The sequence below is a fragment of the Pieris rapae genome, chromosome 13, assembly GCF_905147795.1.
Source record: "Pieris rapae chromosome 13, ilPieRapa1.1, whole genome shotgun sequence".
NCBI classification, from domain to species: Eukaryota; Metazoa; Arthropoda; class Insecta; order Lepidoptera; family Pieridae; genus Pieris; species Pieris rapae.
Window position 1 is genome coordinate 391,904 of NC_059521.1, and position 16,947 is coordinate 408,850.

The 16,947-nt window shown below is 33.8% G+C and overlaps 1 protein-coding gene across 3 annotated transcripts in view; it reads left to right on the top strand.

Moving 5' to 3' along the window:
• The first annotated feature begins 4,010 nt into the window (after nt 1-4,010).
• The window catches only part of LOC111003490 (netrin-B), a 99,448-nt gene continuing 86,511 nt past the window's right edge, over nt 4,011-16,947 (top strand). For all 3 annotated transcript variants that reach the window (XM_022274016.2, XM_022274017.2, XM_045630884.1), the window contains exon 1: nt 4,011-5,072. In XM_022274016.2, coding sequence (XP_022129708.1) covers nt 4,067-5,072 — 1,006 coding nt within the window. In that variant the 5' untranslated portion in view covers nt 4,011-4,066. The remainder of the gene's footprint in view (nt 5,073-16,947) is intronic.

Sequence of the window (16,947 nt, forward strand, 5' to 3'; positions counted from 1 at the left end):
CATATATATGTTAAACCGCTTTGACATCACATCAAATCAGAAGCAGTGAAGTGTACGGTGTCAGGCCCACCTATTAATTTGCATATTCAGGCCTCATTATGAGCTGAAACGGGTATAAAACAGCAGTGCTCAATCCTAGGAAGGCACATCACAATTACCGTGTAATCGACAACCATCTAAGCAACATGAAGCTACTAGTTTTGTTGGTAGTACTGAGCGTAGCAACCGCAGCAGAAGCGCAAGGTTTCTACTGCGGAAGGCGGTTGGCTTTAGCCCTGGCTATGATTTGTGAGGGAAGCGAAGAAAAACGTGGGGACTTGTCTGTCTATGGATCTATGGCGCACGAGAGAGCTGACCATCAAGGGGCCTGGTCCGGCTGGCCATCAATATCTCAACACTGGCTGCACGCAAATCGGGCGCACAGCCTTGGACGCCCCAAAAGACAGGTCGTGATGGAATGCTGCATGAAACCCTGCTCGGAAGACGAACTTATGGCTTACTGCTAAGTTAGAATACGGTTTTATAATATATGTTAAATTTTATTGTTGAATAAATGATACTTGTTACATTTACATTCGCTTTTTCGTAAATAAAATGCATATTTTATTCACACCATTTTACAGAATTATTTCTGTAAAATGGTGTGAATAGTAAATCTGTAAATATAAATTTACAATTTATTTTCTATTTAAAATATTGCATATTTAGGTACCAGAGTAGTCGCTTTATGAAAAGCATATACCTACATATGTATATAGTCTTTCAAGAGAGAGACGTTTTTGTAATGCATAAAAATATTACTATTTTTGCGAAATAAATTGATGTAATATATTGTTTCTTCATTTCGAAAATATTCAACTTCTGCACTTTGAATTCAAATTCGAATTGCAAAGAACTCCACAATCAGCCATACCAAATTGCTATGCAAAATGCCAAATGATAATACTGTTGAAACATTACCACCCTCCCCATGTATTTTTCATCATCAGTCAAATCCACCTTTATGAAACATGTTTTTATGAAACAGACGCAAATTAGGATAAATAACTAAAGCTTAGTCTACATCACAATCGTAACGTTTAGGTAAAACCAGGTGTATCACGTCCCTTTCACGGCAAAAGCTTTGGAACACATCTAACTCCATACGATAAGAACGGTAAAAACTAAAAGGCAAACGAGGGTGGCTTTGTTTTGTGCATTTGCGTAATGACAAGCCCAACGATGAATGTAACATTTTCTAATTTCGTTTTTGCGGCCGTTGACATCTCGCATAAGACATTATAATGCGTATGGCTAAAGCTTCTTTAGCGAAATACATAGTTATATATATATGATCAATAAAATAAACTCAAACTCAAAATATCTTTATTCAAATAGGTAAACAAGTACACTTCTGAACGTCAAAAAAAACCAAATTAAATTAATTATAAATTTACATTTACTACTAGTTCGCAAGTCAAGGGCGTAGAGCGGGTAAGAAGAACTAGCAAGAAACTTCCGCCACTCTTTTCAATCGCCAAGTTTTTAATACAAATTGTTTGAACTGAAAATCAATCCCAAGGATTAGGATCATTTAAGTATTCGTCACATTTATAAAAAGCTTTGTTAAATAATTTACTTTTAACGAGGGCTTTGAATTTATTTAGTGGTAATTCTCTACTTTCGCTTGGGAGTTTGTTGTAAAAACGAATACAAGCAGATTGCCGAGTTTTTGTTTTACAAGACGTTTGCAAGGAGCTGCAACCATTACACCATGTTCCATATTATGACATTTTAAGTAATCAATAATAATAAAATAAATTAAATCAAAGATTTATCCCCTATTAACAGGAGGCATGGTGTAATAGGACCACGCAGTCTCACATTGCCAGAAAGCTCGCAAGTGCGTTGCCGGCTTTTTCCAAATTTGTTCTTTGTTACTATTGTTACTACTGTTATTACAATTACATACATACGTGGCAGGTTGACGATTATTTATGAAACTTTATAAAATTACCATCATAATTGATCGAATGCAAACCTTTAAACTCTGTACGTGTAACTCGTAAAGTCCATATTGTACCATTTTTACTCAGCTACCAATATATCGACTCTCAGTATGGTAAAATGTAACTTAGGATTCCACTAAATAAGCTTAGCTGCAGAACGAGTCGCGGAGGAACAATATGACATAAAGCTGATATTCCCTGATAGGCAATTAACCAGACCGCAATAATCCAACCCAACATGCCGTGGGCTAATGTTAGGGATACCTCTAATTACCAAAATACGCTGTATTTGACGTAGGTATCGCCCGGGGTATGTACGTGAACATGGGCTTGTAATGGGAAAGTATTGGTATTATAATTCGAAGGATTTTTAGGAAACTTGTAACATATAAACTAGTAAGTAAACATTTTCCTTGAGTCAGGTACAATTGAAATTGTAGTTTTTCCATTGGTCGTAATGTATTAAAATATCGGTTATGTTGAGCAATGAACTAAGCTCAGTTTGGATCCAGTAACCAGCCAATGGATGGTGCTGGTATATTTTTGTTTGGTAAAAATCGGAATTCGATTTTGAGATATATACAATTCTAATTCTATATAAAAAAAATCTGTACGTCTGTATGTTACTTGCTAGCGTTTCTACATGTAAGATAAAGAAAAATGTAGTGGAATTATAATTTTGTTAAAAAAGCGAACATTTTATTTTATGTATTTAATGAAGCAAAAGGAAACTAACAATGTACCTATGTAGATAGTTTATACTGTTAGAACTATTACTTATTAATGTTAAATTTATGACCGCTTATTCCACTAAATCTGTACGAGCACCGAACGCTATGCTTTAAAACTGTAGTTTTATAACCTCAAGTGTCCGACAAGAAACGAAATGGACGTAGAAATGATAAGTACATGACAAGTTATAAACAGCAACGACGCAAAATCATTTACGTCTTAGGATTTTTACCATCTTCAATAGGAATGTCACATTAACTGAGGGAAGGAAATAGTTAAATAGCGATATATCATATTAAAGCGACGTCTGGGAATAGGGGAAGATGTGCTTACTAAATCTAACTTTACATTTGTGCTTTAAGAATGTGTATAAAGTTTTGAATATGGCTAGACTTTTTGACAGCAGGATTGAACAAGAACAAATTCTTTATATTAAGCAGAGGGTTATTTTCGGATAAGATTTTGGTTCTTACAGAAACCTTAGTCTTTTATGAGCCAGTGTGGAATTTTGCCTATGTGGATTTTGTTTTGTGGCTTCTGGCGGCTACCACAGACTCCGGAGTTCGGAACCTACCAACATAACTCCCACTAAATTCGAATGTATTCATCATTTTCAATAATCGCCATGGTCCATGGAGTATAGAGGTACCATAGACACGGGATCATTAGTACAATCCCAGACGAGCCACTCGACTAAGGCTCGCTCTACATTGTGTAATTCATTTATACTCTATGCTTTTTGTCTACACTGGAGGGTTGGCCCTTTTTGCACGACAGTTTAACTTTTATTCAGAAATTACATCTGCTTGCTCTGTTTTGATTAATGCGGTTTTGTTTTAATACAATAGGACTTTTTTGTTGTTGTTTTTATTTACCTACGATTTCATTAAATCGAGTTGAAGCTGTTTCATTTTACACAAATCATTTTAAACATTTAATAATAAGAAAATAAATTTAAGAGCTAGCTCTCGGCAGAAATAGAAATTTAAGTACCTATTTCTTGAGTTGGGTTAAAGCTAATACTTTCCTCCAAATCAAAGTTAGCTTTAAATGGTCCGTAAAACTCAATCTATCTACATAACACTTTATCGGCGAAAGTCAGTGTTATTTGATTGGATAGCATTGTTTTCAATTTAAACTTTGTTATTGTTGCCGTATCTAATATCATCAATTCTCACTCACCGATAAAAGAAAAAAGTTTCTTTAACAAAGTCGCGACTTGCGAGCGTACGCTGCCGTAAGCTCGAACAGTCGAAAGCTCCCGCCCCGCGTTTAGTCTGCCGGCGGCCTTCGACCGGCGTGCACGTTGAGTTGTTAGTTATCGCGAGTGAGTGTTGTGAGTGAGCATGTTCGTCCGCGTCGTGGCCATCCTCGCCACCGCGGCCTTGGCTCTGTCCGCTGCGCCCCCCGATCCCTGTTACGAAGACGGTCGACCAAGACGCTGCATACCGGATTTTGTGAATGCAGCTTTTGGAAACCCGGTATTAGCATCTTCTATCTGTGGAAAGCGCGAGCCTGAGCGTCTTTGCGATCCACCTGGAGATCAGAACCCAGAAAACGCGTGTCGAGTTTGCGATGCTGCTAGGTCAGATAGACGGCATCCACCGGCTCATTTAACTGATTTGAACAACCCTCACGACGTGACCTGTTGGCGATCTGCAGCACTGTCACCGGCATCCTATGATTCGCCACCCGATAACGTCTCTTTGACTCTTTCGTTGGGAAAGAAATATGAACTAACTTACGTCAGTCTTCAGTTTTGTCCAAAAGCTGCGAGACCTGACTCTGTTGCGATTTATAAAAGCGCGGACTACGGGATAACTTGGCAGCCCTTCCAGTTCTACTCGAGTCAGTGTAGAAGGGTATATGGACGTCCCAATAAGGCGACAGTAACCTCGGCAAATGAGCAGGAAGCTAGATGCTCAGATTCTCATAGATTAGGCGAGAATTCTGGTGCAGCTAGACTGGCGTTCAGTACTCTGGAGGGTCGTCCGAGTGCTGCCAACTTTGATGTATCACCGGTGTTACAAGACTGGGTGACTGCTACTGATGTCAGAGTCGTTTTCAATAGATTACACATGGTGAACGAGGGCGATGAGGTAGATAACAAGAAGCAGGCGGCGGCGGGTTCGCAGCATTACGCAGTTTCGGATTTCGCGGTCGGTGGAAGGTGTAAATGTAACGGGCATGCATCCCGATGTATTCCTACGAAGGGCGAGGATGGACAGACGATGCAGCTGGCCTGTGACTGCAAGCATAACACGGCAGGACGGGACTGCGAGCGATGTAAGCCCTTCCATTTCGATCGACCCTGGGGACGCGCTACGGCGAGAGATGCTAACGAATGCAAAGGTTTGTGTTTGAAAATATAAAAGAATATTGTAAATAAAAGTAGTGGCCTCATTATTTATTCGCATTAAATTAATTTTAGACAGCTTTATTTCTATTGGTAATTTGGTTTATGGCTTATAAAATCTTAGTTTACGTGAGCGATAAAATATGGAATTTGTTGTCGTATTTATCTCTGCATGTTTAACTAACAATTATAGATTAAAATCTTTTTCAAAATGTTTTTATGGAAAATTTGATGTTCTTAGAATTTGCGGAAAGATGGATTCGGATTCGTGATATCGCCATTCAAATATACGTAGTCATTTATTCGAATCATTAAAAAAAATGATTATGTGATAATTGTTTTATCATTGTTGGTAATAAAATTTTATAGCCTCATAAGTCTCGATAACTCGTATGAGATTTAATGATAAATAAATATTTGCGTTATCATTAAATAAAATATGATTGTATGAACGGATGTTTTAATGACGAGTATAATGGTTCCCTCATAAAACTCACTATAATGGTTGTAACAAAGCCGTAGTTAGGATTGAGTTTAAATTAGGTTCAGTTAAGTATGGAGCTAACAATTGTTATTTATGGTGATTAGGTAAAGTGAAATTGTGTGCTACGCGAGAGATAATTTAAAAATCTAATGATATGCTTCTGCCGTTATGTTGCTGGCTTATGTTGATGGCGTCTTGTACTTCTATGTTGCCTTATTAATTAGCTACATTACGATTTCATCAATATTTGATTAATAGTTATTGCGTGAAACAAAAATTACATGTAAGCGAACAATCCTATTTTAGGAAATTTATGAAACTTTCAAACTAATTAGGCAGACTTAGGATCACAATCACACAATTTAATTAAAAGATACTAATATACAGTATAATATATAATATTCTTAATCTACAAAGTAATAATAATAATTATTAAAAAAATCTATATTAAATTACAAACACGTTTAAATCACAAATTAAATAGGAATCAAGAACAGCGTTATTTTTATATCTTCTTTAATTATATTATTTACACCTATTTTTAAAAATAATAATTCCCTATTATCGTTCCTATCTTTAGAACTAATCTAGAAAAGTCTTAACAACCGAAACCGACAAATGACCGAATGAAATCAGATTTGTAAACTAGGTTTACGAGACGGTTACTATATTCAGTTTCTCATTTGAATACAAAATCTAAACAGTCTTTTAAGGCTGCACGCCTACGAGTAGACCGCCGTTTTAGATGTTCGGAGCCCACACATACACCGGATACTAAACATTACTTTGTATCTGCCCTTTAAGGGAAAACCTTGGGATATGGTATGCAAAATGTTTAATAATAAATTAACGTACATATATAATGATAATTAACATAAAGCCAGAAAACTATGTTCGACTTAAGGTCCTTCAAGAAAAGATCGCACCAATTCCTAAAAGGCCGTCATCGCACTCGCGAGCCCTCTGGCATAGTGTCCATGGACGGCGGTATTATTTAACATTAGGGGAGCCTCCTGCCCGTACGCCACCTGTTCTAGAAGACAAAAAGTATTCTAGGCTTCTAATGTGATCTGTATTTTTTGATGGTGTAATTGAATTAAATATTTAAAGCAAGTTAATTTAGAAACGCTTGATTACAAAAGGTCAATACGGAGCGTATTCAAATGTTATCTTTTGGGCAAAGGATAAAGTGACATGATCATGACACAAGTCTCATAATTTTCTGTTTCAAAATGTTCAAAATGTTCAAACATAGACAACATTACAAGATACAAGTTCTAAATACAAAAAATATAGAAAAAGCCTGTATTGGATTACTTACTACAAAATCAGGATAACATTAAGCGACGATCTCCGACGGGGTGAGAGCCTCTTCCAAATTCTTCAACTTGTCAATTGTCATCCACGCCGCTTCCTTTTCTTAATAAAACACTTATAATAATAATATTCATTATGCTTATAAGATATAAAATGTAATCAAAGAGAAGATGAGCTATTAAAAGCATCTTATCAACCACCATTAACTTAATTGTACCAAAAGATAAGTTGGAATTTGTATCTAAACGAATTATACTATAACAATGTGCGCCCACGCACGATATGATTTGTGATGCGAGTTTTTCTTTTATCATTTTTTTCTGTTTTCTCTTGACGAGGTTCGAGTAATTACTGTTTACTGCATAAGAAACAGTATTCTAATAAAGCATGATTTATTCAAATGGCATACTTTGACAAACAAAATGGTGACGCGTAAAAGTAAGTTGAAACTAAAGTCAAAATAATCTTGTGGGGTAAAACAGCTGTAGATTTACCTCAGAGGACTATTTCTTAACCAGTTGGAATAAATCACACGGTGATTCGATCTGGTGAGATAGAAGTGAAGTTTACGAGTTTTTAGCGTTCAAACGCGCTGTTAAGACAGGACAATAGAGCGCGTAGAACACTCATATCAAAATCAAGAGAACACAAGCACACATATTTTGGTAGTCAAATATTAAGAAATGCATTTTTTAAACCATCATTTTTGTCAACAAAGTTCTAACACATATAATGCCTAGGAATCAGATTCTTAACGTTATTGTATATGTGTATGAGCAGTGTTGTCTTAGTGGCTTCAGCATGCAACTTTCATGCCGGTCGTAGGTTTGATCCTGGACTGTGCACCAGCTCAAACGGTGAATGGAAACATCCAGAGGAAACCGGGTTGCCTTAGTCAACAGCGTGTGTCAGACATGACATGACAGGAACCGATCTACCTACTTGCCTATTAGATTGTGAAATGATCATGAAACAGATACAGAAAAGGTACAGCCTTTCTTGTGTGCCACTGGTTCTTTTCGATATTAAATGTGGATCGGTTTGTTATTACAAGTAAATCGTAAAATACATGTAGAGAAACATACCTATTTGAAAAGTAAGTTTTGTTGTGTTTGAAATTGCTTTTTACCGAAAGATTTACTTAAATATTATCGGAAACATGAGCCAGACACAATTATTTAAACATCAGACATTAGATGATTTTATTACTAAACTCGTTCAAATCAACTAAGCCTAATTTCGCTTATTTAAGTATCAGGCCATGCTCACCAACATCGCTCTATATAAAGAAAAACTTGTGAAACGATGCTTTAACGTGTGACCTGAAGATTTATTTTATTGGAGTTATGCGTTTTTGTATTATTTTGGAGGTTTTAACTAAATGCTTACGTGTAAGTGCTTAATTTATACCGTGGTAGTTTTATAGCTAAGCTTTTTGTATGTAAGCTCATGGCATAAATAGCCTAAAGTTCGTGATTTAAAAGAGTAAAAGTTTTAAATTGTAATCTCATTGTAGTAAAAAAATATAATTTCCAAAATCGTTAGTGTTCATTCAATAAATGTAAAAAAAAATCATAATTGTAAGCCCTAATTAGGTGTGCGTCACTTTAATTTACTTTCAAAGCGATGATAAGGACAGCAAGATTTGATATTATAAAGTTTTTTATTTTATAGCAGTGTAAGCCTAGCTTAGCTAGCGTGCGACTTTGACTCTGAGGTCGTAGATTCGAGACCCGGCTGTGCACCAATTTACTTTCTTTCTATGTGCTTTATCACATTCATTTAATATATATTTAGTCGCTCTAAATATATATTAAATGAACGATGAAGGAAAAGATCGTGAGGAAACCGGCTTGCATAAGACCGAAAAAGTATAGAAGGCTGTTCACATACTTGCGTATTAGATTGCTGATTATGAAATAAATTCAGAAACTTGAGGTCCAAATCTAAAAAGCGCCACTGATTTATCCATTTAAAGATTTTTATATAAGAAATTCTATTTACATGGTCGAAATAGGCCAGGAAATAGTTTCGTTTTTACTCTATTTTTAGATATAGATAATATTGAATTTGAATAATTAAAACTGCAGAACCATACCTTGTTCTTTTGTAACTCTTTAGTATGCGTCCGGTGTCTATACTCAAGCCTTGAGCCATACGTAAATTCTGTCATACCGATAAGGGCGGTTCCTTGTTTCTCGAGTATTTCAGAAGCATTGAGACTTTTTGTTAAGTTTTTAACTGAAATAAGAATATGTTGAGTCATCGCAAAGAATTCACTTAACAACATGAATGGCTAACGATAAATCCATCACCTATCAGTAGAAAGCTGTTTTAAACATTTGGTTTCTTTTAAATATTATCACAAGTTTTGTATAATATATTTATTGTGAGTTGGTAACTGCTTGTATAAATATTATTTATCTACATTTTTTTTTATTGTATTATAAAACGATATCAAACATACACAAATAACTAGCATCTTAAAATAGTATAATATTTGATGTCTGGCTGGACATTATTAAACTTACTTGCCTAGTATATTCACCAATTATCATGAAATAGGAAAAACTTTGCTTGTTGCTTCATTAATCTGATTTTTTAAACATTTTTTGAATTACAAAAATACAACTTAACAAATGGTCAAAAGGAATGTTTTATTAGTATGAAGGTTATGTTTTCATAAAATTAGCTTGTTCATTGGAGTGAGTCCATATGGCAATAATTCACACCTAGGAAGGAAAGGGATGTCTTTTTTGCGAACCATATGTTATCCGTCCCTGGACTATTATGTCGTTGGTCGACAAAAACATTGGCCGGTTTTTTCCCCACATTTTTTTCTTTTTCCTTTGTCTCCTCCGCAAATATTTGGAGAAGCTTGATAAGTTCGTTATTGTGTGATTTGATAAGGGAGGTGAAACGGTGGGATTTTTGGTACTGGCTGTTTTGGGAACTAAATTTGTTTCTAGAGTGCATCATAATAGTTAATACAAATCTTTAAACTTTTATTAATTTAGTTAAGTTTTGACAAAGTTTACTGGTCAACGCTTACGTCCTGTGTTTAATGCTTGTTTGACAGTAGATGTTAAAGATAAAAAACTACTCTTAAAATTAAAACAGACCTGGAAATATACCTGCTCCAGCGCCCAATTGGGGGCTTGTGTTTCTTGAACCATCAGCAGCTTTAGGTGCGGAGAGAGAGGCAGAAAAAGAACTCGAAATGTTGAATTATTTAATGTACTAAATTAGCGTTACAATCTATAAAGAAACGTATAGTTATTAACCAAGCCTAGTAAATTTGTCAAAGCAGTATTAAAACCTCTTCCATAGTATTGCTAACTGATACACCAGTGATATGTCGGTATAATCAGCAGGTTGTTTGTCTAGGATCGTAGCTGATTACGCGTTCCGGTCAAACCCATGTAATTGCATTATATCTCTGGCACTGATTTCGAACTGTGTACGGATGATATTACTAACTGTTTGAACCATGATTTAACTGTTAACACATTGTGATTTTTATTAAAATATTTTATACGTAAAGTAGCTAATTAACTTAAAATAAACGTTATAATTGGTTAAACCCTAAATAGACAATACTTCATAGTTGGAAAATAATCATACCATTTCTAACCATCAATTTCATTAAAATCTGTTGACGTTTATAAGTTTGTTTAGCTATATGAATAAAGTTATTTTAAGTTAATTTGAGTTTGAGTGTTTAGGTTGAGATTTATAAAATTAGAAATATTTCAATTTAAAATCTTTTCTATTAAATAGTTAAATTAATTTCTTTAGTGAAAGAAGAATAAGATATGGGAGAGGTATGTCAGGATCGTAGCAAGTAGATATTCGTGGTCTCTGCCTAACCCTTCGGAAAAGGGCGTGTATAAAATAAATAAATATATTAATTCATTATATATTAATTGTTATTATAACAATTTTGTAATTTATTGGCCATTAGCAAATGAATTAAAATAATAAATTAATTCGCAGTTAAAAAGGGCTTTATACTGGCAATATTTTGTATAAATTTTGCCCAAACGAAAGTACATGATAGCCTTTACAGTACAACGTTATTAATATTAAATTTAACAACCGGTGGGTTGTACAGATAAAAGGATTTAATAAGTTTATGAAGTGAAATTATCTCGAGTAATAAAACTTGTCCCGGATAATTAACGGTCTCGCCGTGTGCGGTTATCATTTACATTTATTTGTCAAATGATTTATTTTAATGCCATTGTTTTGTTATTATGTTAGGCTAGACTCCGAGGTCGTTCATTCCTCAGCTGTGCAATACCAATACAGTTGTCTAGTACGAAATTATCACTTGCAAACACGAGATATTCACAGAGAAGCAAGACCCAAATTGATATCAATCGAATCAATAATGATATTGCAATATACAATATTTTATAAAATAACTAGCAAATAATAGAAACTAAATACTACAATGAAACAGACATTGTCATAAAATGTCGGAAATATTAAACCGAGTTTATTTATGCTAATCTTATTAACTAATTATCTATGGTTTTAGGTTAATTGTCAACGTCAAACATAGAGTTTGACAGATATATCACTCGGTACGGAATATGTGTATGAATTATGGACGAAGGTCTGCCCTTACTTTATAAACGTACGGAAACATAAAAAATAATGTCGTCTTACCTGGAACAGAGTCATAAAGCGCCATTCCAAATAATTCACCACCGTATTGTGACAATAACAATAGACAGACATACAAAAATGTCGCGGTGGGCGGTGAGACAATTATTACGCAGAAATGCGAACCTTATAATATTAAGTTATGACTTCCGAAGGGCCGAATTAAGGACCACTCAAAATAATTGTGTTATCCTGTTGACAACGCGACTTATTTTTTTCCATTTAATAATATTTCCCATTACAAGTGTCTTCTATCTTTCATTTGAATATTGTTTTATTCAAAACATTACACATTATTTATCGCTCTGCGATTTAGAAGGCACAGAAAAAAGAAATTTAATTTAAGTAATTAAAACTTTTATAACAAATTGTAGATTATTAAATCCACTATTTTGACACCTGAATTATTAAATGTTCTTGCTGACTTTTTGCGATTATAATATCGTTAGAAATGTTATAAAGAGTATATGTGTGTTTTTGTACAAAATAAGTTCGCAAACCACTGGACCGAATGTGTCAAATGCTATATTTATTTTAAAAAAATGTCTTCAAATCCGACTAGGAATTTAGTAACTTCCACTATTTAAACGCTCAGATTAGGCTCCATAAGGATTGTGTAATAGTATTAAATTGCCTAGGTTCTTGTATGAACGGTACGCTACGCCACGCTGTACAAATATCCATACAAATATGTTAATATAAGTTATATTATAATTACCATTGTCGTTTTCATCCGTGTTCTATTTTATAAAAGTGAGTTTTATAATAAAAACCGGACTAAATGAGAGAAATATGGAAATCGTTATGTTAAGACGCGTTTTTGTCTGAAGTAGAGCACTATTAATAAAAAAAGGTGTTTATTTTTCTCGCCGCGACGCAGGAAGCAATGAATGCGATAGCATAAGGGTGCTTATACACCGACGGACAGAGAAACGATCTGTACTGTATTTATATGTTTTAATTAAACGATTTAATGAAGACTGATTTAATTACAAAATATACTAAAAACCGTTAACAAAAAATCGCTCTTGCTATGATTGTCTTAATACATATAGCCATGTCGCTCATGAGTCATGATGACATCCCGTAAATGTCACATTGTGACGTTAACATGTCACTCATTATGGAACAGAGTAAAATTTATTAAAATTGCTTTATGAAGTCTCGCATTAGAAGTTTTTGTACAAGTCTGAATTAGAAACATTTTGTATTTACATTTAAATAATTTCCCTTAGCAAGTATGTAATACAGAAAATAACATTTCAATAAAATATATATATATATTTTATGCACCACAAATTCTAGTAACCGAAGTTCCTAAAATAGCACGCGATTATTTCGCCCGTGGAATTTGATAGCAAAACAATAATCTAAAATGGAAGCAATAGACAATTAAGTGAGGTTATTTATTTGATACTCATTTGTATGTCATAGACTTCCTTTAAGTGACTAGTAATTGACAGATGGTGTAATAAAGTTATCTTCCGACCGTATATCACTCAGGGATACAAATTTATTCCATGGCCCGAAATTTAATACAATATTTTAATTTTACTTTTAAGGGAAGCGAGCTCCGTCTCAAGAAAATGTAAATTAGCTTATTATAAAGTTCATTCACCTACACTTTTGCAATATTGCAAGTCGTATCTCGCATACGAGTAAGTGTAGCCTAATTAGAGGGGTTAACAGAACTAGTTACGTTTACACGTCTTTTTAAAAGCTTGCGAGGGTTGTCACGTTAAAAATAAAAATACAATTTCAACTCTTAAACGTAGGGTTGCCCGATAGAAAAGTAAAAGGATTTTTCCAGGAAATTGTCATTTCTTTTGATGAAGATTATTAGAAATTAAAAATTCCTTCAATAATGAATTCCAAGATGTAATTGAATATTAAATGATAGTCTACATTTAAAAACTGATGCGAAAACGAATGTTTAAAAAAATTATATAATTACATACTTAAGTTATTTATTACATTATTACTTAATTAATTAATTAAGCTTATAAAAAATAAAATATTTTTTAGAATGTGGTACTTATAGGCAAATATAAATACACGACATCACAGGAGAACGAAGAGCTGGCAGCTACCTCGCAAAAAGAATTAGTCTAGCTATTCAAGGGGGAACGCTGCTAGTATCTTCGGAACCTTGCCTAAAGGGACTCCTTTTAATAATATTTTTTTAATAATTAAATTTTAAGGTTAGTTATTAGGTATAATTTTATGTATTATGTTATTTGTTTTGAATACACCACGATCATAATGAAGAAATTAAAACAGTAGAATTATAAAAACTAAAGAAAAATCAATTACAAAGGCTGAGGGCAGCAACTATCCATTATGTCAACAATGAAAGATCTAAACTATCTCATAAATCTGTTAGGGCTTACTTTTTCAATTTCATTGACAGTAATTGTATGATTAAAGTGTTTATAACATATTTTCCGCATAAAATTTAAGGCAACCCTAGAAACTTGACTCGTGTAGAGTGTAAACAGTTCATAAAGTGTCATTTGTTTCAAAACAGCTCGCGTCGAATATCAGCAGTAAATCTGTCGCTATTAGCCGACTCACTTTTTGTGGTATCCACACATATTTGTTTATTTTAAACACATTAATGTGAACACAGGAACTAGACTGTGAAATATTAAAGCGTTTGAGAAAAAGTGATGTTATGTCTCCTTTGAATGAACAGATGGAGCATTTAGTATGCCTGTAATTCAAGCAAATATATTGTTCACCGGTTGGACCAATTACAATGAAACAAACGCTATCGTTTCTGCTTTTGTTTTATATTCGTCTCATACTTTTTTCTCTAGTCACTTCCTGCAGTTTCAATCTAGTCCTACTTGTGTCCTTTTTGTAGTAAATACCACAGTTAACCTAGCTGCTTGCGCCTCTTTATTGTAAGGTCGTGCGTTTGATTCTTCATAAATTATGGACAATTTTATCTGAAAAAATAAATGATAAAATAGTAATATTAAATGCGCCATAAAAATTCGTATGATGAAGAAAAACGTCACGCATGCGGAAAGCTGATGATACATCATCTTAATTTTTGGAAAAAAATATCACGTAATAGATACAGAAATCTGAGTTCCCGACCTAAAAGGATGTAGTGCTACTGCTTCTTTAAGTAGTCTGCGACTATTAGGGGTCACAGTTTGGTTTGTTCGTTCCTTATAGTGATTACCAAATTATTAAATGAAGATTTCCTGATGATTTATCAGATTTTTCAAATAAAGTAGTATATTTTTAAACCGTTTCATATTTAATATTTCCATAACGATTCTGAATATCCTGTCCGCTGCCATTAAAGCTTGTCGCTCGTTTATATTACAATTTATATGTTTAGAAATGTGATATGACTGTTTAAGAAGCTGTTGACGAAATGCAATGGGTATTAGATGTGTGGTATTTCTAGGTCCCGTTTTAGATTATATTCACGAATGGAGTTACTTAGTTAACGTTTTCTAGGCTTTTGTAGATTTTTGGGTTTGACAAAAATTAGATCACTTTATATTATCATAGCGACTAGTTTAAATATGACACTGGAAATTATTATTTAAAGGGGGTTTGTAATTGCACATTCGGTACTGAAGCTTTCAGGCTTCTTCTTCTTCTCTTCAAACTTTGACAAAAACCAAGATTATTTACGGTTAAAAGATATACATAAAAACATTTTTTACATAATTTCAAATCACTTCTAGATTTCAGTTTCAACGTAATGTAAACAAGTACTTTCATACTATTTTTATAATCTCATGAAAGGCGAAAATGTGTCAGTTCCGCGCTCAGTTTATTTTGATCGAACTGGCGAGCGTTGTGATCGATAGTTACTATTTACCGCTATTTTTATAACACAATAAAATATCTCTTACGACTTAGGCCCTGAGGTTATGCTGTGGGTGTATCTTGCAATATTAAAACATATTATAAAATAATATTTTTCAAGCGACGAGATACTAGTACAAACTTTTTGAGATTTTGGAGTTTCAAAAAATATACGTTAGTAGATAAAGTATGGCTGCACTGACTATAATGAGATTTGTGGAAACTGTGTTCGAAATAGGTCTTCATTGATATTAATATTTCTATTTGGGTAATTTTAGGGTAATCGCATTAATTTTGTAAATTGTAAAGATTTTATTGACAAATGGCCGCCCCCAACAGCTGTCAGAAGCAAATTCGCGTACTTTCCTTTTGTCCCACAACTGCGGTACAGTCTAATCCAAATAATTTGATGTATGAATAGAGTTAATTACGACATTTATTTATTGTATCCGTTTCATTGCAACTCACCCCAGTTTTTATTAGCTAAACCCCGAAACTTTATGCTGGGGGATGGGTGATTTACGTCCCTTCCGTACGAGATCGTGCGTGGAAAAAATATTAACTCCAAGGCTCTATTGAAAAGTTGAAAACGGAATTTAAATTCCGAACATCTTACGTTCCTTGTTACGGTAGATTTTAATAGACGTAATAAGCGATATTACTTAATGTAAAATAAAGATGAAAACAAACAAAATGAAGACGTTATACTATAATTATAAATGCGAATGTGAAAGGAATTTGTATTGTCAACAGACAATTATATACTGAAATGGTAAAATTTGCGTAAGTTACGGATACACTTTTGTACGTAAATATTGTTTCTTTGTTTAATATTTTTAAATTCATCTCATGTATTCCAGTAATACCAACCTGAAGATATATTAATGAGTTTTAAAAAGTATATATAAATGGAATCGGTAGAATAAATCGGACGATTTAAGGCAAAGTGTCTCGTAATTTGCCTGACGGTGCCCGTTTATCAAGGCTTTAATTTTATTTAATAAATCAGTTTGGCGGGAACGCCATTAGTCAAAGTGGGATTGCTTGAAGCAATATGGCAGGAACGATGATGGATGATAGCTGTTTATGTTAGATTAATACATTTAGTGCTTTTTCAATTAAAAAGCGTATCTACTTAATGGTTTAGAGCTAGACACAGTTAGGTACATGTGGGGGCGAAATCTCTGCCCACATAATATTATAGGTACATTCAATTCCTGTTTTTTTTTCGTGTACTGTCTGTAATAAGTTTTTAATTTGAGCAATTGCTTAGCACGAACACGGTAAATTCTTAGCCCAAAAGTATGAGATCGCTAGCTAAGCAAGATCTTAGTCAAGTTTTACTGACTAAAATTTCTATTTAACAAACACCCTAGCAAAGATTTAACTGAAATTTCCGTTGTTATTATAAGATTAATGAATCAGGTAAAGAGTTGTTGATAAAAGCTAATTACATTACCTTTGTGTAATGAACCGTAAAAACGACATCCTTACATAAATCCTTTTACACAGTCGTTGTCGCCTGATAATTAAATTAATCGTAGGATTTATTCAATACGCTTGAC